This window comes from Mauremys mutica, chromosome 3 (assembly GCF_020497125.1).
Source record: "Mauremys mutica isolate MM-2020 ecotype Southern chromosome 3, ASM2049712v1, whole genome shotgun sequence".
In the NCBI taxonomy this organism is placed as follows: Eukaryota; Metazoa; Chordata; order Testudines; family Geoemydidae; genus Mauremys; species Mauremys mutica.
In genome coordinates this window covers 132,139,338-132,165,422 of record NC_059074.1, presented here as the reverse complement: position 1 = coordinate 132,165,422, position 26,085 = coordinate 132,139,338, and the positions used below count along the sequence as shown (strand labels likewise).

The 26,085-nt window shown below is 45.3% G+C and overlaps 1 protein-coding gene across 4 annotated transcripts in view; it reads left to right on the top strand.

The window, feature by feature from the left end:
• The window catches only part of PCNX2 (pecanex 2), a 245,881-nt gene that overhangs the window by 148,010 nt on the left and 71,786 nt on the right, over positions 1-26,085 (top strand). For all 4 annotated transcript variants that reach the window (XM_045009100.1, XM_045009098.1, XM_045009101.1 and 1 more), the window contains 2 exons: positions 12,776-12,884; positions 17,754-17,883. In XM_045009100.1, coding sequence (XP_044865035.1) covers positions 12,776-12,884; positions 17,754-17,883 — 239 coding nt within the window. The remainder of the gene's footprint in view (positions 1-12,775; positions 12,885-17,753; positions 17,884-26,085) is intronic.

The following is a 26,085-nucleotide window of genomic DNA, read 5'->3' as shown; positions in this document are numbered from 1 at the left end:
ATTCAGCATAGGATTAAAAAAAAAAAAAAAAAAAGCTTTCACAACAGATAGGAGATTTCATTCTTGTGATCTAATATTACCATAAACATATCAAGATCAAGTTAATTACCATCTTTCCCAAACAAAGTAAAAGGAAAGTTTATATATTTCGATCATTTACAACCATTTTAACCTTTTATTTTAAATTGGCAGCACCTTATCTTTAATTGAAGATTTATATATGAGTGCCACCAGTAGAAGTCAATGATATTGCCTGTGTGGTTGAGGATTGTGTTTGGAGAGGCAAATTTTAGCTGCTTCAGTATCTTTCTGAAGCAAAAATAATGTTACTGTGTAAATCCTTTGAGTTCTCAAGCTAGGCATAGAAGAATGTATTCAGTATAATTTCTGATCTAGGTGAAACAAGTGATGAATAAAACCTGTTCAGGTTGATCTGGTAAAGGAAACTCTTTAGCTCCTGATTCTTTATATTGTGGTTGCTTAATGAATGAAGGTGACAATTCCTCTGGCAAATATTGTCAGCTTATGAAAAGTGCTAGAGGCCACATCATCATTAAAGTGTTCTGCAGAATAAGGAAAACTCACTAGAATTTCCCTTTTTACATGTAATTTTTTTTTTTAAATTGGTAACGCACTCCACCACCCATCTCTAAGAATCATTAGTTGTGTGATGGCAAATAGCAGAAAGTTCAGGAAATGGCCAGTGGGGAGAGCAGCTCTTTTTGATTTGTCCTCCTCTTTCGCTTCTGGAGGAAGAGGGCATTGAGCTTATGAAGTGGATGGATGGAGGGAGCATCCTTTCTCCTTCTGTCAGAAGTAGCAGTGGAGGTTGTGGGTGACAGGCAGCAGAGAGCCAAGACCTACTGAGTCCCTTCTATTTTGGAAAATGGTGTAGATATTAGTGATTCATTAAACAAATGAAACACAAAGCGGAAAAGGCTTCCCCTAGTTTAGGTTTTATTACAACCCAAAACTTGAACTATGTTTGCTGACATTTGAGAACCATTTGGTGAATGTTGACTGCATTTTGAGTGCATTTGGGCTGATTTGTGGGCTTGTGATTTTCAGTATGAAAAGGCAGACCTTTGTGTTTTTTACCATAGTTTCACTTTGAGTTTTTGATGGTCTCAAATTTGAGTTGTTAGCTTTTAAGAAAAGAGAGATTTTTCCCCCCAGCTGTTCAGTCAAGCATTTCAGATATATAGAGGTTAAACAAACAAACAAAAAACCCAGAGGATTAAACAGCCTGAATAAAAGTCTGCTCTACTCTCAATCAGATTTCACTTGCATGCCATACTTAATGTCATAGTCCTCCAGTCAAAGTCATAAAATCATAGAAATGTAGGACTGGAAGAGACCTCCAGCCCCCTGCAATGAGGTAGGACCAAGTAAACCTAAATGATCCCTGACAGGTGTTTGTCCAATCTGTCCTCCAGAAATGGGTGATACAGTTCAGGGCTACTGCGCCTGTGTTTCCCCCTTGTGGTTCAGCAAGGGCATCTACTCTAGGCTCCCAGCTCCTCAGCTGTCACCCCTCTTGGGTGGAGACCCATGTCTCATTCCCTCCTAACCAGGATTTTTCCAGGCTGCACAGTTCCCTGCCTACACTGTGAGTTCCCCAACAAGCCAGGTGGCCTAACCAAGCCAGTGTCTGTGCTTTCCCTACTCCTTGAAGGCCATGAACAACATAATTACCCAAAGTTATAAGCTATCACACAGCCCTTTCTAAGCAAGCCCATTTATTCTTAAGGTGAAGTGTTATAGAGAAAACATATTAAAAAGTATAAAAGAACTTACACACATGCTAATAGCTTTACCAGCGATCACCCCCAACTCCAACAAGGGCTCTGGCTGGATTATTCCTTCAAACCCCACCAAGGAGTTTTTCTGTGGTCACAAGTTTGTAACAGCTTTTGCTCAGAACAAGAACACCTGTGCATGGGTTACCCTTTCTTTTGTACAGTCTGGGTCTTTGATTTGCAGATACTGTGAATAAGTAATCATCCAGCCGATGGTTCTCTCTTCAGGATGTAGCATCAAAAGATTGGGTCCAGAGGTGGTGTCAAGGTTCCTCCCCTACTCTGAACTTTAGGGTACAGATGTGTGGACCTGCATAAACACTTCTAAGCTTAACTACCAGCTTAGATCTGGGTTTGCTGCCACCATCCAGATTCCTCAGTGTCTGGAACACCCTCTTTTCCCCCAAAAACCTTCCCCTCCCTGGTTAGTCTTGAGAGGCTTTTTCACCAAGTTCCTGGTGAACACTGATCCAACCCCTTGGATCGTAACACAAGGCGAATTTAACCATCCCCCCTCTTTTCCCCCACCAATTCCTGGTGAGTCCAGATACAATCCCCTTGGATCTTAAAACGAGGAAAAATCAACCAGGTTCTTAAAAAGAAAGGTAAAAATCATCTCTGTAAAATCAGGATGGAAAATACTTTACAGGGTAATCAGATTAATATAGCCCAGAGGAACCCCCTCTAGCCTTAGGTTCAAAGTTACAGCAAACAGAGGTAAAATCCTCTCAGCAAAAAGGAACATTTACAAGTTGAGAAAACAAAAATAAGACTAACACGCCTTGCCTGGCTGTTACTTACAAGTTTGAAATATGAGAGACTGGTTCAGAAAGATTTGGAGAGCCTGGATTGATGTCTGGTCCCTCTTAGTCCCAAGAGCGAACAACCCCCAAAACAAAGAGCACAAACAAAAGACTTCCCCCCACCAAGATTTGAAAGTATCTTGTCCCCTTATTGGTCCTTTGGGTCAGGTGTCAGCCAGGTTTCCTGAGCTTCTTAACCCTTTACAGGTAAAAGGATTTTGGTGGCCATGAGGGATTTTATAGTATTGTACACAGGAGGGCTGTTCCCTTCCCTTTATAGTTATGACAGGTGGGAATTTGTATTCCCCACCCCACCACCAGGTAGTTCCCAAGAAACCCACTTAATTTTGTTTGTCCTGAAAGTTCCTTCTTGCCTGACACATTGTTTAAAGTAGTTCTTTGAAACTCATAGTGCTTCCCAGGGTTTATGCTGGCCACATCTCCACGCCCTGGAGAAGCTACATCTGAAAAATAATAACTATAATTCATAAACTTTGCCTTTATAATACAATAGACCCCAAAGCTACTTAAACTTAATTCAACAAGATTTTCCAAAAATTGCTGTATTTGTCACAATGGAGAGTCCACACCTTGCCTTAGAAGCCTGTTCTAGAGATTGCTGCAGATTAAGCCCATTACTTCTTGTCCTACCTTCAGTGGACATGGAGAATAATTGGTCACTGTCCTTTTTATATAACCCTTAATATATTTGAAGACTGTTATCAGGTCCCTCTCAGTCTTCTTTTCTCAAGGCTAAACATGCCCATTTTTTTAACCTTTCCTTATAGGTCAGGTTTTCTTCTTCGAGTGATTGCTCCTATGCATTCCAGTTAGGTGTGCGTGCCGCGCGTGCACGGCTCTTCGGAAGATTTTTACCCTAGCAACTCCGGCGGGCCGGCTGGGCGCCCCCTGGAGTGGCACCGCTATAGCGCTATATATATACCCCAGCCGGCCCGTCCGCTCCTCAGTTCCTTCTTACCTCCCATGATGGCCGTTGGAACAGTGGAGTGCTCCGTTGACCTCCACAACCCTAGTGTATCTCCTTGTATAAGTGTATATAGTTAGTTAAGATAGTTAAATAGTTTAGTTAGTTAGTATATTAAGGGGAATTAAGGGGGCTAGCCCCTCTTTTTCCACAACCGGTGCGGGCTCATGCCCAAGGCACCGGGCTTTAAGCTCTGTTCGGCTTGCCAGCGGCACATGCCGATTGGTGACCCTCACGACTCCTGCCTGCGCTGCCTCGGAGAGTCCCATCGACCAGATAAGTGCCCAATTTGCACGGCATTCAAGCCAAGGACAAGGAAGGAGAGAGACTCGAGATTGAAGCAGCTCCTCATGGAGTCGGCACTTAGCCCTGCAGGGCCAACCCAAGCGGCTCCAAAGTCCTCCTCGGCACGCAGCGCACCAGCGGTCCCGAGCTGGTCCGGCACCGAGACTGTTAAAACTGTACAGCCGGCACCGGCGTCCCGACACCGTTCCCTCTCTCCGACGAAAAAGCGGAAGACGGCGCAGACGGCCTCCAAGCCTCCTGTACCGGGACTGCTCACCCAGCCGCCTCCGGCACCGGCTGTGGTGGTGCACAGACCGGGCACGGTACCGTCGACTCCGGCGCTGCAAGAGCCGTTGAGTCCGGTACCGCCCTGCTCCCCGATGCAAACCGCGGTCGAGCTGCCTCTCCCGTCGACGCCCGAGACTTTCTCGACAGCGAGAGAGCTCATAGAGCTCACAGAGGCACCGAGCCTCCGGCCCCCGGCACCGCCGGTGTGGGCTGTACAGTCAGTGGGCAAGCCGGCTATGATGAGGCTACCTTCCCCTGACAGACGGGATAGAAGGCGTTCCAGGTCACGGTCCCGATCCCGGGGACAGTCGCCTTTGTGCCGATCCAGATCCCGGCACCGATCACCATCCCGGTACCGCTCCCCGTCTCAGCGCCGGTCGCACTCCCGGTACCGCTCCGCATCGCGGTACCGGTCGCACTCCCGGAGACGATCCCGGTCCCGGTCACCCGACCGTCGGTACCGAAGGAGGTCCGGATCCCGGTACCGTTCCCGGCACCGCGACTCACGAAGCCGCTCCCACTGACATCCGTCGAGATCGCGGTCGACCTCCCGGCACCGGCACGGTCGATGGTCCCGCTCTCACTCCCGACACCGTGACGACTGGCACCGATCCCTGGCACCGTCCAGGGACAGACCGGCGGCATCGATGGCGCAGTCCCTGAGCGCCTCTGCCCCCCCATGGCCTTCTCGCCAACCCTCGGTCGCCTCTCAGGCGGACAGCGGTGGAGATCTCCGGGCCGACCCCCAAGGGCAAGACCACGGTCCGCAGCAGTGGGGCTTTTGGGCCCCCTGGGCCTACCATGAGGCTCAAGGGCTCCCCTTCCCTCAGCGACCCAGGGGCTCCGAATGCAGGGTGCCGGAAGCCTCGGTCAGCAGGCCTCCTCCATCACCACCGGTTGAGGCTCCACCGCCACCTGTAGCGGCAGAGCATCCCGTAGCCGCAGCGGCTTCCCACCCCCTGGAAGAACCACCTCCAGAAGCCATGGTCCAGGGCCTGTCCTCGTCTTTGTCGCCGGATGAGGCGGTGGCGGGGGCATCTACATCGGACCCCCCACCGTTTGACTTGCGGGCCCACCAGGACCTCCTTCGCCGGGTGGCACAGGCTATTGACCTCCCCGTGGAAGAGGTCGCTGAGGAGGACGACCCGGTGACCAGGGTGCTTGGAGCTGAGGCCCCGCTGCGGGTGGCCCTACCCTTTATTCGGACCATCCAGAAAAATGCCACTACCATCTGGCAGTCACCGGCGTCCGTTCCTCCTACCGCTCGAGGGGTGGAACGCAAGTACTCGGTTCCTCCCAGCGGGTACGAGTACCTTTACACGCACCCAACTCCGGACTCCCTCGTAGTGCAGTCCGTGAATGACCGGGAGAGACATGGGCAACCCGCTCCAGCGCCAAAATCCAAGGACGCACGGAGAATGGATCTGTTAGGCCGGAAGGTCTATTCGGCAGGTGGTCTCCAGCTCCGGATTGCCAATCAGCTGGCTCTCCTTGGTCGCTACACCTATGACACTTTGGTGTCCCTTTCCAAATTTACGGAGTTGATCCCAACAGCCTTCTGACAGGAATTCTCAGCCCTCCTTGAGGAGGGCAAGAAAGCCTCCCGGTCCTCCCTCCAGGCCGCTCTGGACTCGGCAGACTCAGGAGCCAGAACTCTGGCCTCCGGAGTGACCATGAGGCGAATCTCCTGGTTGCAGTCCTCCACCTTGCCGCCGGAGGTCCAGTACTCCCTGCAAGACCTCCCTTTTGACACTAAGGGTCTCTTTTCCGAGAAAACGGACTCGAGGATTCAGACCCTCAAAGATGGTAGAATCGCCATCCGCACCCTGGGTATGCAAACACCGGCTACTCAGCGGAGGTCGTTCCGGCAGCAGCCGTACCGGCCATTTAATCAGGCCAGGGCACGGCCTGATAATGGGCGCAGAGGCCGCCTAAACCGCCGTAGACCATCGGGCAACCAGCGTAACCAGTTCCAGGCGCCCTCCAAAGCCCCTCAAGGGCCTAAGCAGGCATTTTGATGGGATGCCCGAGGACGGCCCATCAGGCTATTTACCGGATCCTTCCCCGTTATTTTGCAACCGTCTTTCCCACTTCCTCCCGGCGTGGTCCCAAATAACAACGGACAACTGGGTACTTCGTACGGTCGAGTATGGTTACCGCCTTCAGTTTGTTTCGCCCCCTCCCTCCCACCCACCCTCCCCGTCCCTCTTCAGGGACCCCTCTCACGAGCAATTCCTCTTGCAAGAGGTCGAGTCTCTGTTGAGTTTGGGTTCCATAGAGGAGGTGCCGAACGACATGCGAGGCAGGGGATTTTATTCCCAATATTTCCTAATCCCCAAGGCGAAGGGAGGTCTCCGACCTATACTAGACCTCCAAGAGCTCAACAGATACCTGCTCAAGCTCAAGTTTCGCATGGTAACCCTGGGGACCATCATTCCCTCCCTGGATCCGGGAGACTGGTTTGCCGCCCTCGATATGAAGGACGCGTACTTCCATATCGCGATCTACCCTCCCCATCGACGCTACCTGCGGTTCGTAGTCAACAACGCGCACTACCAGTTTGCGGTGCTACCCTTCGGCCTTTCCACCGCGCCGAGGGTCTTCACCAAGTGCATGGCAGTGGTTGCTGCAGCCCTCCACCGTCGTCGCATGCACGTGTACCCGTATCTCGACGACTGGCTGGTTCACGGGCCATCCCGACAGCTGGTAGCAAGTCAAATGGCCGAGATCCTAGCCCTATTTCAGTGCCTGGGCCTTCTGATAAACGCCGAGAAGTCCACTTTAGCTCCATCACAAAGGGTGGAGTTCATCGGAGCAGTCCTGGACTCCAGTTTGGCCAGGGCCTGCCTCCCTCGACCTCGGCACCAGACGATGGTCTCCATCATCCGGGACCTACAATCCTTTTCCACAACAACGGTTCGGTCCTGCCTACGCCTCCTGGACCACATGGCGTCCTGCACGTTCGTGACCACGCACGCGAGGCTGCGCCTTCGCCCGTTTCAAACTTGGCTTGCGTTGGTGTACCGTCTGCACCGCGACCTCCTGGACATGGTGGTCACGGTCACGAAACCAATCCTCGCTTCGCTCAGCTGGTGGCTGGACCCAGAGGTTGTGTGTGCGGGAATCCCGTTCCGCCCTCCTCGCCCGTCCGTCACCCTGACCACGGATGCCTCGGCGTTGGGATGGGGGGCACACCTTGGCAACCTACACACCCAGGGTCTCTGGTCGCTCCGAGAGCTCTCCCTACATATCAACGTCAGGGAGCTGCGAGCGATCCGCTTGGCGTGTCAGACCTTCCACGCCCATCTTCAAGGGCGCTGTGTGGCGGTGTTCACGGACAACACAACGGCAATGTTTTATGTCAACAAGCAGGGCGGGGCTCGCTCCTCCCTGCTTTGCACGGAAGCGATGCTCCTGTGGGACTTCTGCGTAACCCACTCGATTCACCTGGCAGCGTCCTTTCTTCCAGGAGTGCAGAACACGCTGGCCGACCATCTCAGCAGGTCGTTCCTCTCCCACGAGTGGTCCCTTCGTCCAGATGTGGTGCACACAATTTTCCGAAGGTGGGGGTTTCCCCAGATAGACCTGTTTGCCTCCAAGGAGAACAGGAAGTGCCACCAGTTTTGTTCTTACCAGGGTCGCTCCCGAGGCTCCCTGTTGGACGCATTCCTCTGCTCCTGGACGGATCACCTCCTCTATGCCTTCCCTCCATTCCCACTCGTACACCGGGTGCTACTCAAGCTTCGGAGGGACAGGGCCCGCCTCATACTCGTCGCTCCGGCCTGGCCACGGCAGGACTGGTACACCCTGCTGCTCGAGCTCTCCGTTCGGGATCCCATTCCCCTTCCATTATGGCCGGACCTCATAACGCAGGACTTCGGCAGGCTCCGCCACCCGGACCTACAGTCCCTCCATCTTACAGCTTGGTACCTGCGTGGTTGACCCACGCGGAGCTTGACTGTTCGGCAGCAGTGCAGCAAGTCCTGATGGAAAGCAGAAAGCCTTCCACGCGCTCAACCTACCTCGCGAAATTGAAGCGTTTCGCAATCTGGTGCGATCAGAGAGGCCTTAATCCTTTCCTGGTCCCTATTCCTACGATCCTGGAATACCTCTGGTCCCTTAAGGAACAAGGGCTCGCGGTCTCCTCCTTGAAGGTACACCTGGCAGCCGTGTCCGCCTTTCGTCCATCCATAGGAGGACGGTTCATCTTTTCCAACCAGATGGTTTCCCGCTTCCTTAAGGGCCTAGACCGCTTGTACCCGCCGATACGGCGTCCTGCCTCGTCCTGGGATTTGAACCTAGTTCTGGCCACGCTTATGGGAGCCCCCTTCGAGCCCTTGGCCACGTGTTCCCTACTCTATCTCTCATGGAAAACGGCCTTTCTCGTCGCTATAACTTCAGCGAGATGAGTTTCCGAGCTCCGTGCCCTAACGGTTGGTCCACCGTATACCGTCTTCCACGGCGACAAGGTGCAGCTTCGACCACACCCGGCCCTCCTCCCTAAGGTGGTGTCGGCCTTCCACCTAAACCAGGACATTTTCCTTCCGATCTTTTTCCCGAAGCCGCACGCCTCAAGTCGTGAGCAACAGCTTCACACCTTGGACGTCCGCAGAGCCCTCGCTTTTTATATAGAGCGGACGAAGCCCTTCCGGCATTCGCCCCAGCTGTTCGTAGCGGTTGCTGATCGCATGAAAGGCGAGCCGGTCTCCTCTCAGAGGATTTCCTCCTGGGTAACATCTTGTATCCGGACATGTTATGAGCTTGCTCGTGTGCCAGCTAGCCGCCTCACCGCTCACTCTACAAGAGCGCAAGCCTAGTCTGCTGCCTTTCTGGCCCATGTACCCATCCAGGATATCTGTAGAGCGGCCACCTGGTCTTCTGTTCACACCTTCGCTACCCACTACGCGTTGGTGCAGCAATCCAGAGACGATGCAGCCTTCGGCTCAGCAGTCTTACACTCTGCCACGTCTCACTCCGACCCCACCGCCTAGGTAAGGCTTGGGAATCACCCAACTGGAATGCATAGGAGCAATCACTCGAAGAAGAAAAGACGGTTACTCACCGTTGTAACTGTTGTTCTTCGAGATGTGTTGCTCCTATCCATTCCAGACCCGCCCTCCTTCCCCACTGTCGGAGTAGCCGGCAAGAAGGAACTGAGGAGCGGACGGGCCGGCTGGGGTATATATCTAGCGCTATAGCGGCACCACTCCAGGGGGCGCCCAGCCGGCCCGCCGGAGTTGCTAGGGTAAAAATCTTCCGAAGAGCCGTGCACGCGCGGCGCGCACACCTAACTGGAATGGATAGGAGCAACACATCTCGAAGAACAACGGTGAGTAACCGTCTTTTCTAAATCCTTTGTCACTTTTGTTGTTCTCTGTTGGACTCTCTCCGATTTCGCCACATCTTTCCTAAAGTGTGGCACCCAGAATTGGACACACTCCACCTGAGGATTCACCGATGGCAAATAGAGTGGGATAGTTACCTCCCAGGTCTTATATATGACACTCTTGTTGTTAATTCCTAGAATTATATTAGCTTTTTTAGCAACTGCATCATATTTTTGAGTCATATTCAATTTCTGATTCACAACACGCAGCTCCTTTTTGTTAATACTACCACTTAACCCATTATTCCCCATTTTGTAGTTTGCATTTGGTTTGTCCTTCCAAAGTGTAGTAGTGTCTTACAGAGGAAACAAGGTAGACAAGACCTGAATTTCTAATGTACCAAAACAAACAAACCCCACAACAGAAATTTGGGGGAGGGTAATGAAGTGTGTTTTAGAGAGACCATACAACCTGGTTTTACCAGGACTGTCCTTGTTTTTCAAATGATGTCTGGACTTGTCTTTATAGCAAAAATAGTTTGAGTGTTGCTGCTACCTTGAGTCCCTTCCCCCCCCCCACACACACAGAGTATGGGGTGTTGTACCTTGAGTTGACTGGCCTGTCAGGGGGATTAGGCTATAGCTCAGTTTAGACAACTCATCAGCTGCTAACACAACCACCCTGAAGTGTGGATGCAGGATAACTCCACTTGAGTGCCACTAGTCCTCCATTGCATTCCGACAGTTCCGCCTATGTGCCTGCAAAGGAAAGACAAGTTCTTCCACTTCCTTGTTGAGAAATAATTCATTAGAGCAGTTCAGCTTGCTGCAGCAGCAAGAACTATGGGATATGCCTCCACAAGTCTTAAGCCTGGTCTACACTAGGCGTTTAAATCGGTTTTAGGAGCGTAAAACCGATTTAACGCCACAACCGTCCACACTAGGAGGCACCTTATATCGATTTTAATGGCTCTTTAAACCGGTTTCTGTACTCCTCCCTAACGAGAGGAGTAGCGCTAGTATCGGTATTACCATATCGGATTAGGGTTAGTGTGGCCGCTGATCGACGGTATTGGCCTCCGGGCGGTATCCCACAGTGCACCACTGACCGCTCTGGACAGCAATCTGAACTCGGATGCAGTGGCCAGGTAGACAGGAAAAGCCCCGCGAACTTTTGAATATTTCCTGTTTGCCCAGCGTGGAGCTCCGATCACCACGGGTGGTGATGCAGTTAAAAATCAAAATAAAGAAAGAGCTCCAGCATGGACGATGCGGACGTGATCGCTGTAAGGGCAGGCAAAACTGTTCTATCAGCGCTCCGTTACAGAAGATGAAATTCAAAATCATTTTTTAAATATCTCCAGACAGACGCCATAGCAGGGACTCAGCGCACTGCTGCGTGGCAAGCGTAACAGAAAGCCAAAGAATCAAATGTACGCTCATGGACTGGAGGACTCAAGCTATCCCACAGTTCCTGCAGTCTCTGAAAAGCATTTGCATTCTTGGCTGAGCTCCAAATGCTTCTAGGGTCAAAAACAGTGTCCGCGGTGGGTCAGGGCATAGCTAGGCAATTTACGCACCCCCCCCCCCCCCAGAAGTGAAAGGGAAAACAATCCTGTCTTGACTCTTTTACATGTCACCCTATCTTTACTGAATGCTGCAGATAGACGGGATGGTGCAGCACTCAACAACATCCTTCCTCCCACCCCGCCATGGGTGGCTGATGGTACAATAGGACTGCTACCCATCCTCATCATCAGCCTATTGGCACATGGGGCAGTGCAAAAGGACTGGTAACCATACCAACTTGCTTGGGACAGGTCGATCAAGGTCGCCTGGTCCTAATTTTTCCTGGTAGATGGTGCAGTATGGCTGATATCCATCATCATCATAGCAACAGGGGGCTGAGCTCCATCAGCCCCCACCCTTCATGTGTAAAGAAAAGATTCAAGTGCCCCTGAACTAGCAGAGGGATGCACTCCTTACTGTCCTGTCTGGACTATCATAGCAGCTGGAGGCTGCCTTCACTAACAAGTCACTGTGTCTTATTCCTGCATTCTTTATTACTTCATCACACAAGTGGGGGGACAAGTGGGGTAGCCCATGAAGGCTGGGGGAAGAATGAAATGAACAGGAGGGGTTGTTGCAGGAGCACCCCCTGTGAATAGCATACAGCTCATAATTTCTGCAGGATCTGACACAGAGCAGCTGTGCTCTCTGGTTCTCTGATACAGTGGTTCTCTAGTACACTTGCCCATATTCTAGGCAGGGCTGATTCTATTTTTAGATACCAAAAAGGAGGGATTGACTCAGGGAGTCATTCCCAATTTTGGCTTTTGCGCCCCTGGCTAAGAGCAGCCAGGGGCACTTATGACAGCAGCAAATGGAACAGTGCAAAAGGACTGGTAGCCATGATCATCTTATTACCAATTTATGGATTGGGAGATGGTGCAGTATGGCTGATAACCATCTCTGCTGTCATGCAAAAGCAAAAGCATGCTGCTGTGTAGCGCTGCTGAATCGCCTCTGTCAGCGGCATCTAGTACACATACGGTGACAGTCACAAAAGGCAAAACAGGCTCCATGATTGCCATGCTATGGCATCTGCCAGGGCAATCCAGGGAAAAAAGGCGCGAAATGCTTGTCTGCCGTTGCTTTCCCAGAGGAAGGAGTGACTGACGACATTTACCCAGAACCACCCGCGACAATGATTTTTGCCCCATCAGGCACTGGGATCTCAACCCGGAAATGCCAAGGGGCGGGGGAGGCTGCAGGAACTATGGGATAGCTACGGGATAGCTACCCACAGTGCAACGCTTCAGAAATCGACGCTAGCCTCGGACCATGGACGCACACCACCGATTTAATGTGTTTAGTGTGGCCGCGCGCACTCGATTTTATAAAATCTGTTTTACAAAACCGGTTTATGCAAATCCGGAATAGTCCCGTAGTGTAGACGTACCCTTAGTGCCACACATAAACGAGTGCAGCGCCAGAGTGGACACAGCAGATCAAGTATTATTTTGCAGTATGAATGCTCTCACTTGAGCTAGGCTAACTCAAGAGAAGTAACTCATGCTTAAAGTTAAATACATGCCTTAGCATTTTCCTGAATCAGGACCTTAATATGAGTGAACAAAGTAGCACAATAGAAACTAAATTTCATTCATTCCAGTACAGTTACCAGACAATGCACAGTTGTAAAGGATTTAGAATTTTAAAATGTTACTGTTGAAATTACCTTGATACCTGTAAATGTCATCATATTTTTTTTCTCTCTTGTTTTCAGCTGTGGGAACTACTGCAAAAATTACAGTTTGTTATGACATACATTGCTCCCTGGCAGATTGCGTGGGGATCTTCATTTCACGTGTTCGCTCAGCTCTTCTCAATACCTCATATCCTTTACAGATATTTTGTTTGTTTTTTTGTTTACTCCCAGTTTCACTGTTCATGTATGTACAGGGTTTGAACAAAGAGAGTAACATTTAGTAAAAAACTGAAAATATTTTACACTGATTCTGGGATACCATGTTACTTCTAATAAGGTCTCTTTAGACAGAGGGGACCCAGTTTTTCTCTGTTATTTGGATGCAGCTGTTGACTGCATTAGGAATTGCAACTGGGGAATTGAGCAGAATTTGGACCAGGATGTTTAATGCTATTTCCTTCTTCCCCATTCATATTCAATTAATTCTCTTTTCTTATAATGTTCTCTCTCATCCCAACATAAAATTTAGTGTGTCTTGTGTAGAAAAAGTATTCTCAGTACAATTCCTCCATCTTGGGTGGACTGTCTTCTCTATAATGCTGTTCTTGTGGGGTGCTGAGCATCCTTTTAACAGCTAGCCCTGGCTAATGCCTGAATGCAGGGATTTGCTTCATCTGGTTTTTCCCTGTTGCATCCTTCTAAATTTTTCCCATCTTAATTGTAGTTTGACTTTGATTTTCTTTTATACAGATTTTCCATTGAGTGAGTTGGGAAGTTTCTGCCTTTTAAAATTTTCCACTTTTGGTTCTAAGACATGAAATGTCATAGGATAGCTGGAAACATACTTACAATAGCCCTCAAAAGGAAAGATTCCAAAAAAACATTATTAACAAAAGTTAATAGTAAAAGTAAAGCTGGCTCCAACCAATTTTGAAGCAGTAGGCGTAGCAAGAGCTATTATCAAAATCCACATTCTGTATTAATTTGAGTCCCTATTTTTATCTAGGAACTGCAATTAAGCAGTTTTATTTAAAGTTATTTAGCAGAACATTTCAAAAGTGAAGATTATACTTTAACAAAATTTCTCTTCAAATGCAATTATTTTGTAGTGACAGTAACTTTAATGTTAATAAAATCCCTAAGTAGGATTTTTTTTAAAAGTAAGGCAGTTACTGAATAGGATTTAGTTGATTTATGTAGTTATTGTTGAAGTACATTTAGACTGGGTATCAATTATTAAAGTTAACGCTATCCTTGTTAAATGCAAAACAGTATCTTAATGTAATGTTATGGTTAAGAATTCACATGAAAAAGTTACTGTTCCCACAACAACAATAATTCTGTCCTTGTGTATATAAGCATGGAATTTTCTATTAACTTTTATGCATCATCCCCATTAAAAATAATGCAAAAATGCTACATATGCACAAAAGAGCCAAATTACAGTATGGTTGATCTGGGAACCATAACTTGGAATTGACTACATTATGTTCAGGTAAATTTCCAATCGTAATGTTCATTAACATAATATCTTTCATTTAAAAAAAACAGAAAAAATCCAGTGAGAAATCACACAGTAAACCAAACATAACATGCATGTATTTTAATGATCTTGCATGTATATGTAAAGAGACATTCAAATGAACACACTGAGGGCCAGTGGGATTTGTTGTGTGCTTGATGTAAGTAGGATTTGGTTTTCAAAGGTATACAGGTTTGGGGTGTACAGTAATCATTTTGAAACTTGCCCATGTTCTATGTCCTGACCCTTAAAACGAGAAGACTAATAGAGACACTTATTTTCATCATCATATTAAAAGTGCTTTCTTAACATTTTTATTTGCATTGTTGAACCTTTTCCACATAATTAATATAGTAAATACTTTCCCTCCCATGCTATGAACCATTGTAACAACATTACCTGGGAAGATAATGAGATCATCTCACTGCTTCTATTATGTATATAATTTATACAACAACTGTAAGTGAACAAATTGGTTTTAGAAGTCTTAATGAATTTGTTGGGAGTATGAGAGCTGTAGACCAGGGCCAACCCCGCAAACAGTTACTAATGAATGTAGGGTAAAATTTTCAAAAGCATCTAGGTGACTTAAGAGCCTAAAATGGTTTTAGTTTCCTTTGTACATAAAAACTAGAGAATATGACTGTACTCCATAAATTCCAACCTCATTGTTGACGTTAATATAATTAGAAATCCATGGGAGCTTTACGTGAATAAAATGGCTGTGGGATCAAGAGCAGAATTATTAATATTTCAGATTACACAGTTTCAGATGTGCCACCACTGCTGCCTTGTGATTCTTGCACTGATATCAGAGAAGGAAGCCAAAAGCACCCATCTGCCCCATCTCCTTTTTCCAATTGCTGCCACCCAGATACCTGTGACTCCAGTGCTGGTCTCAGAAGGAAGCCTTTAAGACTCAGGTTGTGTGTTTGGTTTGGAAGAGATGGAAACCACCCAAAGCCCAACACTTCATGGGCAGTAGTGCAACACCGCAGCAGTCACTATTCCAGTCTTCAATATATGCACTGAGATGGAAACCTATTTATAATAACCGCTCCATGACCACTCTGTAAGGTTTCACAACTACTGGTTCTGGCAAAACTTGGATCCAGTTCCCCTCTCCCTTAGCCAGTTTTAGTCTTCTCTTCCATGCTGCCCTAAAAGAAGCCCATGCAGGTTTTTGTGGGAATTTGTGGAAACCTCTGGTATCTGCTTTGTCCATCTTTGCCCCATGTGGGCGTATTATGATGTTCCATAGCATGGAGGGTCTTGTGTGTGCCTTCTGCCAAGGGATGAATTCTGCTCATATAGCAGTCATAAAGAAGATGGTGCACAGGGAAAATTAACTGAAGCATAATATGGGAAAGTAAGCTTTTAAATTCATGGTAATAAAAGTACTATAATACCATAGTACCATAATACTTGAACATAATCAGTGCATTGCTACCAAACATAAGAGAACCTAATAAAAATACGTCAGTTGCTATGAGTTAAAAGTATCTGATCACAGACAAAAATAATTACCCACACTACACATCAAAGTGAGGTAAGGAATATTTAGAAATGAACTTAATTAGAAAATTATTTATCATGTTCCATAAATATTCATGACACTTTACAATAGCTAAAGTATGTGCCACAAAACATATTCCCTGTCCTGAAATTTGGAAAACATAGAGCATGTAGGATACAAATATTATCAGAAGATCCCAAAATTTAAAGAAAAAGGGCATGGTCCCGTTACCTGCTCCTATGATCTGTCTATGTATGTTACACTCTTAATTAAAAGCGCTCTCCAAAAGTCAATGAGAATTGTCTTCCAAGTGACATAATAATCATTATGTCATTTGGCTGGAAGAGAACCTAACGATTGTTATTGTTTGAGCTGTACATTTAATGTAAACATTCCACAGTGAAATGCCCAAAGTCCTAGATCATCATGTTGACTGTTTTTTATGTTAATTGCTTTGAAGCAGTCTTTAGAAGACTGTCATTATCTGTGCTCCTTGTTTTCCTCCCATCTTTTCAGCTCCTCTGATGACTCAGCTTATTTGACACTTGCAGATAATTCTTTATCTTTCAGAACCAGTGTGGGTTATGATTCCAGCGTAATATGACGATTGAAGTTTGCTGACAGACTTTTGCCCTTCTGTATGTTCTCTCTGATGGTTTTTGAACTTTTAACCTCTTAGGGCAGCTCAGTTTGCAAACTCACTAATGCACTCAGACACCATTCCAGATCACTCTCTTTTAATAAGTTTAAGGATTTTCAATGATCGCTCTTGCTAAATATTTTTTCATAAATGCTGCATATTGCTTCAAAAGCTTGGCTAATAGACTTTTAGTGGGAAAACTGCAATGTGAATATTTTTCAGTTTTAAAATAAAATATGCATTATAAATTGAGCTTTAGTTTCTCAAAGATTGCAGAATTTATATACTGAACATTATTAGAATAGGCTGAATCAAAAGACTATTGCTCTTGAGTGATTGGACCTTAATTCTGGTTTCAGAGAGGCACCATTGGTGGTGTAATCCCAGTACTTTGATACTTGCCCAGCAGCTGTACGATTCTTTATAAAATACCATTTTTTTCCCAAGTGAGGTGTAAAATGGGGTAATTGAGTCTGTCATGCCAACAGGCTGCATGAAGTGTTCTCTCCAGAAATTCAAGGGCCTGATGTAACTAAAATGAGAATTTGTTCCCAAGTCTTTTAAATCACGCTCCTGTTACATCTTTCTTTATATATTTATCCACCTCTTCATTGTGTTTCCTAGACTCGTTTTCAACGCATCTAGAATGTATAATATAATAATCATTTAAAAGTAGTAAACCATGAATGCATGCGTGCACCAGGATCTTTACCTATGTTATTTCCCCTGCACTCTTCCCACTTTGTGGACAGTTCAATGAATATGATATGTAGAAGATTTTTACTAGGCCATCAGTATGTGATAATAAATATCTGATAAAAGCTAGGGTGAGTTCCACTTGCTGGAAAGCTTCATTTCAAACCAGCAGTTTTGATTATATATTCATGCTCTTGGGGAAAAAAACACAGGGTGAAATGGTTGATCCATTGATACCAGTTGCAAAACTCCCATTGACTTCAGTGGGCTCAAGATTTCACCCAAAGTGATTAAGGATAAGAGACCTTTGTGCCAGATCCTCTGGTCCACTAAGGCTGTTGTATAAATGGCATTAAAGCAGCTGGAGAAGGCTGGTAGAGAACCTCCCCACCTCCACCCCCGGAACAGGGAAACTCTAGCAGAAATCTGACACAGATGGCTCTGCTGCCAGCCATTCCACCCTGCAACTTGTTCACCTAAACATGTGGCCTTCATTATTAGAACTACTTAAGTTTGAACAGCTACAGTCCTCATCTTAATAATTAGCCCCGTTGTGTATGACTTCAGAGCTTCTCCCCCACCTTGGAAAAAATGATAAAAATAAAATAGCTTAGGAGCTGTCTGAAGAACTATTTAAAAGTGTGATGAAATCATTCATGTTACCTTAACTTGAACTTTTCAGACTCTGCCATGCTTTTCTTTCAAACTCTGGCCACTTCGATCTTTTCTACTCCACTGAGTCCATTTCTTGGTAGTGTCATTTTTATCACATCGTATGCCAGACCAGTCAAGTTCTGGGAGAAAAACTACAAGTAAGACAATTAAAGTTTTGTACACCTGTTATTTGGAATGCTTTTTGCTTACTAGTTTCATTTCTGCTGTTTTTGTTTTTTAAAAGCTAATTCTACATGTTGCTCTAGGGCATGAGAATAACCTTTTTGTTAAGGTCTTGGTCCTACTGTATTAATATTTTGTACTTACTCAGTTATTTATTAAAATGTACTTAAATAATTATCAGGATCTTACATATATGTCACGTCATATCACATTTACTGTACAGACAGACAGCAACAAAGCTATAGAAATCATAAGTGTCCTTTATTGTTTTAGTAGCTAGTGTTAGCAAATTTTTACCAGTTTGCAGATGTTGGGGCGCTCTCAGCACTAAATGTGAATGGGCAAACCGATGAGTCTGATGCAATGATTTTAACAGGTAATATTTCATAGATATTGATATCCTGTTTGGTTGGTTTTGACTGTAGTTTTCTGTCTTCTAGTTGGACAAGAAAATGAACTTAAGAACATAGAAATTATTTAATAATGATTCTGTACATTTTATTTTAGTGCCTTTTATCCAGTAGGATCTCAAAGCAGTTTACAGACTAAATATGGTTTTTTCATCCACCTTTTATATGCAGCCAGCTTTGGAGTAAAATATTGCAGCTGTTGAACAGCAGACAGAAACTCAGAGTAGTTTAGGACAGGCAGTGAAGAATGTAAGCCAAAATAGGAGCTGGCCAGACCAACAAGGAGTGAAATACACTTTGTGCATCTGTTGCATATACATAGCCTCACATCAGCATGATATCTGAGCACCTCCCAAGTATTTAAATATAGAAATAACTATCTCTTTTTCTTCCTTTCCAGCCTGTAGGAGAAGTAGTGTGATTAGTTTGTAGATTTTTCTGTTAGGATGGTTTTGGTTTACGTGAGTGAATGGATGGGTGTGAATGCATGGGCATGAAGCAATAAATAAATGAAGAATATTATTAAGTCAAATAAACAGGGTTTGTATTTATTTCTAAAAATTATTAGGTTTTTTGTTATCTTTTGTGGAGGGGAGGGGGGATTTCATAATCTGGGTCCAGCTCTTGTGAAAGTTCTGTCTTCTGCTCTCACAAGCATCCCTTAGTTTAATTGCTCTAGAATCTAGTGGAATGTAGCTTTTGTGTGAGGTCATAGAAGTGAAAGGAGAGAGAACCTCTCCGGTAGCTAGAGTGCAAGTGCATGGAGTGGAGAACTGAGGCGATCTGTTCATGGGGTCCTGTGTTGCTAAACAGAAGGACTGCTGTATTTTATGTTAGCTGGAGTTTTTTGAAGGCATGTGGCTACTTTCCTAGATATGAGTTACAGAATCAAACATGGCAGTCATGAATGCATGGGGCACATCGTGCCAGTCCTAACCGTCAGAGATCTGGATATCTTCAGGTTATTTCTAGGTGGAAGTGGGTGGTTTTGGTTTGGTTTAGTTTGATTTTTTTCATCAAAAGGACTTAAGGCCAAAATGTTTAAACTTGGATGCCTGATGTTAGGCACCTAAATCCATGTTTGAAAGAGACTGAGCACCTACCAGCTCCACTTAAAATCAATGGGAGCTGCAGCTGCTCATCATCTCTGAAAATCAAACCACTTATTTAGGCACCTAACATTGGCTCCCCAATTTGAAAATCTTGGGGTAGACCTTTTAATATTTAATTCCAGTGCCCTTTCTCTCCTATTCAAAATAAATATATTCTAGTTTTGAAGATACACACAAACTTTAGTATCAGAGGGGTAGCCGTGTTAGTCTGGTTCTGTAGAAGCAGCAAAGAATCCTGTGGCACCTTATAGACTAACAGACGTTTTGCAGCATGAGCTTTCGTGGGTGAATACCCACTTCTTCGGATGCAAGTAGTGGAAATTTCCAGGGGCAGGTTTATATATGCAAGCAAGAAGCAAGCTAGAGATATCTCTATATCATGAGATATATTTAGATATCTCTAAAATATCTCTAGCTTGCTTCTTGCTTGCATATATAAACCTGCCCCTGGAAATTTCCACTACTTGCATCCGAAGAAGTGGGTATTCACCCACGAAAGCTCATGCTGCAAAACGTCTGTTAGTCTATAAGGTGCCACAGGACACAAACTTTAGGTTCTTTATGAAAACTGGGGAGTGGAGGAGGGAAGATTGGCTTTGAGCAACATTAACATCTGTCATTAAATTTTCAGTCTAACCCCTTGATAATTTGACTGAGTGCTTGCCTAGTGCTTTCTTTCTCATGTATTTAAAACACTTGTTTCTGTTTGTCATTAATTTCTGTTTTCATCTTAGTTATTACTTTTGCCTCTCTAGTTCATTTTCCCCCTTACTCCTTGTGTTTGTGTTTTGCATAGTGTTCAGTGACATTTTATATTCCCAAGCAAATGGGTCTGTCTTCCTAAGTAATTTTCAGGCCTATGCTACCATTCTTGCTTGCATTGAGTAGTACCTTACTCCATAAGTATTCCAACTGAAATCATTGGGAGTACTCATGGACTAAAACAATACTCTTTATGAACAAGCAAGGCAGAATTAGACCCTTAATGGTCTTCACTCATCCAGAAGTCATTTTTACTCATTACACAAATGGCACACATATGGCAGTACATATTTTCTTTTAAGCATCCTGCATTTTTTAGTGCCCTTCTGTAGTTTTCTTTGCTTACTAATTCACCCCACATGTAGCATATACTAATGCTATGTACTCAAAGGGTCAGATCCTTAGCTAGTGTGTATTCTCATAGTTCCACTGAAGTCAATGGAACTGTGAGAGTTTATGCCTGCTGGGATCTGTCTCTACCTTTCTCAAAGTTTGTCATTCAGAATTTTTTAAAGGTTTTGTCTTTCTTCTTAAAGTTCATATTTTGAAGACCATATTCTTTTGCCAAATTTGTTCTTTGTTATGCACAAGAAAATGTGGTATGGTTCCTTGCTTCCTTTTCACCTTTTTTTAATATGGACGTGAAAAAGCAGTCTTGCAGAAGATTCTGATAGCCATCCAAGTGAAATAAACATTTGCCCGAACATGTGGTAGCCTGCAAAACTTATATATAATCACCTTACATGCATCTATATTCATTTTGTCATTAGCACTTCTGGCTCTGATTCCACTTTTCTTCACTTTCATGTCAATCTTTTATTGTTTTCATGAATAGTAGAGCTTTCTAAGCAGAGTGAGAGTTTGAATTTAGAAGTTCCTGAGGGCCTTAAAGAAACACTGTCAGATAAAAATTGGGCACAATATTATATTAAAAGTAGAATAATATACAATATTGTGATGAGGATAATCAGAAAGTATCAAACCAACACTGCTTTAGGGTCTGATCCTGCAAAATATTACTTACATGAGCAGTCCTTCCTCACAAACTGTCCTATTGAAGTCAGTGAGACTAATCTACATTCTTAAGCTCCTTGGTAGGAAAATATCTATTGTAGTAGATACTAGGGATTGCTCCATGAAAGGGTCTGCCTAATGCAGAGGAAGTTGCAAAATCAAAAGGATTGTATTTTGATGCATTAAGGGATAGAAAATCTTATGAAGATGATAGAACAAAAGACCCAGGAAGTTGAATTGGACTGGAACATTGTTCTAGCACCTCCCAAATCCTTCTTAGGGTGTGCAGAAGAATGCAGACTATCATAGAATCATTGAATCATAGAAGATTAACATTGGAAGAGACCTCAGGAGATCATCTAGTCCAATCCCCTGCTTAAAGCAGGACCAACATCAACTAAATCATCCCAGCCAAGGCTTTGACAAGCCGGGCCTTAAAAACCTCTAAGGACAGAGATTCCACCACCTCTCTAGGTAACCCATTCCAGTGCTTCACCACCCTCCTAGTGAAATAGTGTTTCCTAATATCCAACCTAGACCTCCCCCACTGCAACTAGAGACCGTTGCTCCTTGTTCTGTCATCTGCCACCACTGAAAACAGACTAGCGCCATCCTCTTTGGAACCCCCCTCCCTCTTCAGGTAATTGAAGGCTTCTATCAAATCCCCCTTCACTCTTCTCTTCTGCTGACTAAATAAGCCCAGTTCCCTCAGCCTCTCCTCATAAGTCATGTGCCCCAGCCCCCTAATCATTTTCGTTGCCCTTTGCTGGACTCTCTCCAACAAGGGCACACTGCTGACTCATATCCAGCTTCTCATCCACTGTAATCCCCAAGTCCTTTTCTGCAGAACTGCTGCTTAGCCAGTCAATCCCCAGTCTGTAGCCGTGTATGGGATTCTTCCTTCCTAAGTGCAAAACTCTGCACTTGTCCTTGTTGAATCTCATCAGATTTTTTTTGGCCCAGTCCTCCAATTTGTCTAGGCCAAGTTTACATACATTGATAGCTAATATTTGTTAACAGATAAATGGGTAGATACAGAAGCAGATGTTGCAGGAATTGGCATTTCATAACTAGATCTGGAGTTAGTTGAGGAAGAACTATTTTGTCCAGTAGTTTTTGTAAGGGAGAGCCATAGGTGCATATGTGTAAAGCTTTGAGTACTGTTATTATGTTGATGATGCAGTAGGATGGGTGGAAGGGGGATGATGACAGAGAACTGATGACCAGAAGGGAGAGAGTCTCGAGGCCACCAGTCTGGGTAGCAAGCAACTTCTCCAGCTCTGCAGTGGAGTGCAGTTTGGCTATCTCTTTACCCTGCTCCTTTGGATATATGCAGTAGCTTCTTTATAACATGTCCTGCATTTCCACTGTGTCTTCTAATCTTTCCATTTCTGCTTAGACAGGAAAAATTTAATCCCTCAAGTCTGTACTTTGGCAACAGACCCTCCTACCTCTTTGGGCAGCAGAGTAGGGAGCTGGCAGTGCGAGACACGGAATTAGGCCAATTATTTGTTTTTTAAATTGGGATGGAGGAATGTAACCGGGTAAAGAAGCTGTAAGCAAAACTTTCTTCGGGGCAGGGACTAGGCGTTGCTTTTGCATGCCTTCGTGGGTCTGCACAGCACTTAGCACATTGTGTGTAGTACAGGAACAGAATATGATAGTTGCTTATAATAAAAATGTGTGCTCACTATAGGGTGGCCAGATGTCCCGATTTTATAGGGAGAGTCCCAATTTTGGGGGCTTTTGTTTATATAGGAACCTATTACCCCCCACCCCCATCCCGATTTTTCACACTTGCTGTCTGGTCACCCTAGCTGACTATATACAATATCTAATAATCACTCCAGTCCATCATAGAGATCAATTAGTTTAAAAAAAAAACCTTCAAAGTAAACAAGAGAAAAATAGAAGAATGATGGGAAAGGGCAAATTACCACGCTACTATTTTGTTTACAACTTTGCAAATGTGTAGACAGCACTGCATTTGGCGGGGATACAGAAAAACACAAAGTTGTCTCACTACTTGATCGTTAGTTGCCCCATGGGAGTCAAACTCTGAGAAATTTTTGCTTTCTCTTTTAAAAAAAAAAAAAAAAGAGAGGCTTGATACAAAACCCAGCTCTGTCCTGTCCCTAGCATGTGTTCCACTCTCAGTTTAAAGAGTCCTGTTTTACTCTTTATTTTCACAGCTGTTCAGATGATTAGACCATAAATGTCAGAGGGAGTGAAAAGGAAATAGCAGTAAATCTCATTTAATATATAGCACTTTAAAGCTTCAACTATCTCTTCCAAAACTACCCTTTCATTCCATTTTTTCTTGTTTTAAAACATACTTTGTCATGCTGCGGCTCTAAAGTCCCCCTTCTCTCTTCCACATCTCTTATTTTATATCTTGGCTATAGGAATGGACAGAATAGTGCAGTAAGTTTACTTTTCTTCCCCACTGAGTCTAATTGCTTGACCACTTAGAGCAGCCTGGTAAAGATGTTGGCTGCTACAACTCTGATGCATTCCAGCAAGCAAACTGCCACCAGGAATTTTGGTATTTCACTTAAAGCCTCTCTCTCCTTCCTTCCTGTTTCTATTCTTTCTCAGTCATCTGTCTCAGTTTCTATTTTGGGTATGGCACAGCTTGCATTTGCTTTGGGGGTCTCCAGTGAATTGGTGTGTGGTGTAACTAAATTAGTTAAGTGTCTCTAAAGAGGTTATGATTGAATTGCCGGTTATCTTAGAACTGTATTTCCAGCCTCCTTGCTATACTGAGAATCTTGTAACAAGTCATCTTTTTCTCCAGCTTTTCAAGTGTATCACAGTGTTTATTGTTCCAGTCACCGTGGTCTGGAAAATAGCCACCTTGAAATGTTAAGTATCAGAGGGGTAGCCGTGTTAGTCTGGATCTGTAAAAGCAACAAAGAGTCCTGTGGCACCTCATAGACTAACAGACGTTTTGGAGCATGAGCTTTCGTGGGTGAATACCCACTTCGTCGGATGCATGTAGTGGAAATTTCCAGGGGCAGGTGTATATATATGCAAGCAAGAAGCAGGCTAGAGATAACGAGTTTAGTTCAATCAGGGAGGATGAGGCCCTCTTCTAGCAGTTGAGGTGTGAAAACCAAGGGAGGAGAAACTGGTTTTGTAGTTGGCAAGCCATTCACAGTCTTTGTTTAATCCTGAGCTGATAGTATCAAATTTGCAGATGAACTGAAGCTCAGCAGTTTCTCTTTGAAGTCTGGTCCTGAAATTTTTTTGCTGTAGGATAGCTACCTTAAGATCTGCTATTGTGTGGCCAGGAAGGTTGAAGTGTTCTCCTACAGGTTTTTGTATATTGCCATTCCTAATATCTGATTTGTGTCCATTTATCCTTTTCCGTTGAGACTGTCCAGTTTGGCTGATGTACATAGCAGAGGGGCATTGCTGGCATATGATGGCATATATTACATTGGTGGACGTGCAGGTGAATGAACCGGTGATGGTGTGGCTGATCTGGTTAGGTCCTGTGATGGTGTCACTGGTGTAGATATGTGGGCAGAGTTGGCATCGAGGTTTATTGCATGGATTGGTTCCTGAGTTAGAGTTACTATGGTGCGGTGTGCAGTTACTGGTGAAAATATGCTTCAGGTTGGCAGGCTGTCTGTGGGCGAGGACTGGTCTGCCACCCAAGGCCTGTGAAAGTGTGGGACATTGTCCAGGATGGGTTGTAGATCCCTGATGATGCATTGGAGGGGTTTTAGCTGGGGACTGTATGTGATGGCCAGTGGAGTCCTGTTGGTTTCTTTCTTGGGTTTGTCTTGCAGTAGAAGGCTTCTGGGTACACGTCTGGCTCTGTTGATCTGTTTCCTTATTTCCTCATGCGGGTATTATAGTTTTGAGAATGCTTGGTGGAGATTTTGTAGACGTTGGTCTCTGTCTGAGGGGTTGGAGCAGATGCGTTTGTACCTCAGTGCTTGGCTGTAGACAATGGATCGTGTGGTGTGCCCGGGATGGAAGCTGGAGGCATGAAGGTAGGCATAGCAGTCGGTAGGTTTTCGGTATAGGGTGGTGTTAATGTGACCATCACTTATTTGCACCGTGGTGTCTAGGAAGTGGACCTCCCGTGTAGATTGGTCCTGGCTGAGGCTGGGATGGAAGCTGTTGAAATTGTGGTGGAATTTTTCCAGAGTCTCCTTCCCATGGGTCCAGATGATGAAGATGTCATCAATGTAGTGTAGGTAGAGAAGGGGCGTGAGTGGATGAGAGCTGAGGAAGCGTTGTTCCAGGTCAGCCATAAAAATGTTGGCATATTGTGGGGCCATGCGGGTGCCCATAGCGGTGCCACTGATCTGGAGATATATATTGTCATCAAATTTGAAATAGTTGTGTGTGAGGATAAAGGCACAGAGCTCAGCAACCAGTTATGCTGTGGCATCATCAGAGATACTGTTCCTGACAGCTTGTATTCCATCTGTGTGTGGGATGTTTGTGTAGAGAGCCTCTACATCCATGGTGGCTAGGATGGTGTTTTCTGGAAGGTCACCAATGCATTGTAGTTTCCTTAGGAAATCAGTGGTGTCACGGAGATAGCTGGGAGTGCTGGTGGCATAGGGTCTGAGTAGAGAGTCCACATATCCAGACAGTCCTTCAGTGAGAGTGCCAATGCCTGAGATGATGGGGCGTCCAGGATTTCCGGGTTTGTGGATCTTGGGTAGTAGATAGAATAACCCTGGTCGGGGCTCTAAGGGTATGTTGATTTGTTCCAGTGTTAGTGTAGGGAGTGTCCTGAGTAGATGGTGCAGTTTCTTAGTGTATTCCTCAGTGGGATCTGAGGGAAGTGGCCTGTAGAATTTGGTATTGGAGAGTTGTCTGGCGGCCACCTTTTGGTAGTCAGACCTGTTCATGA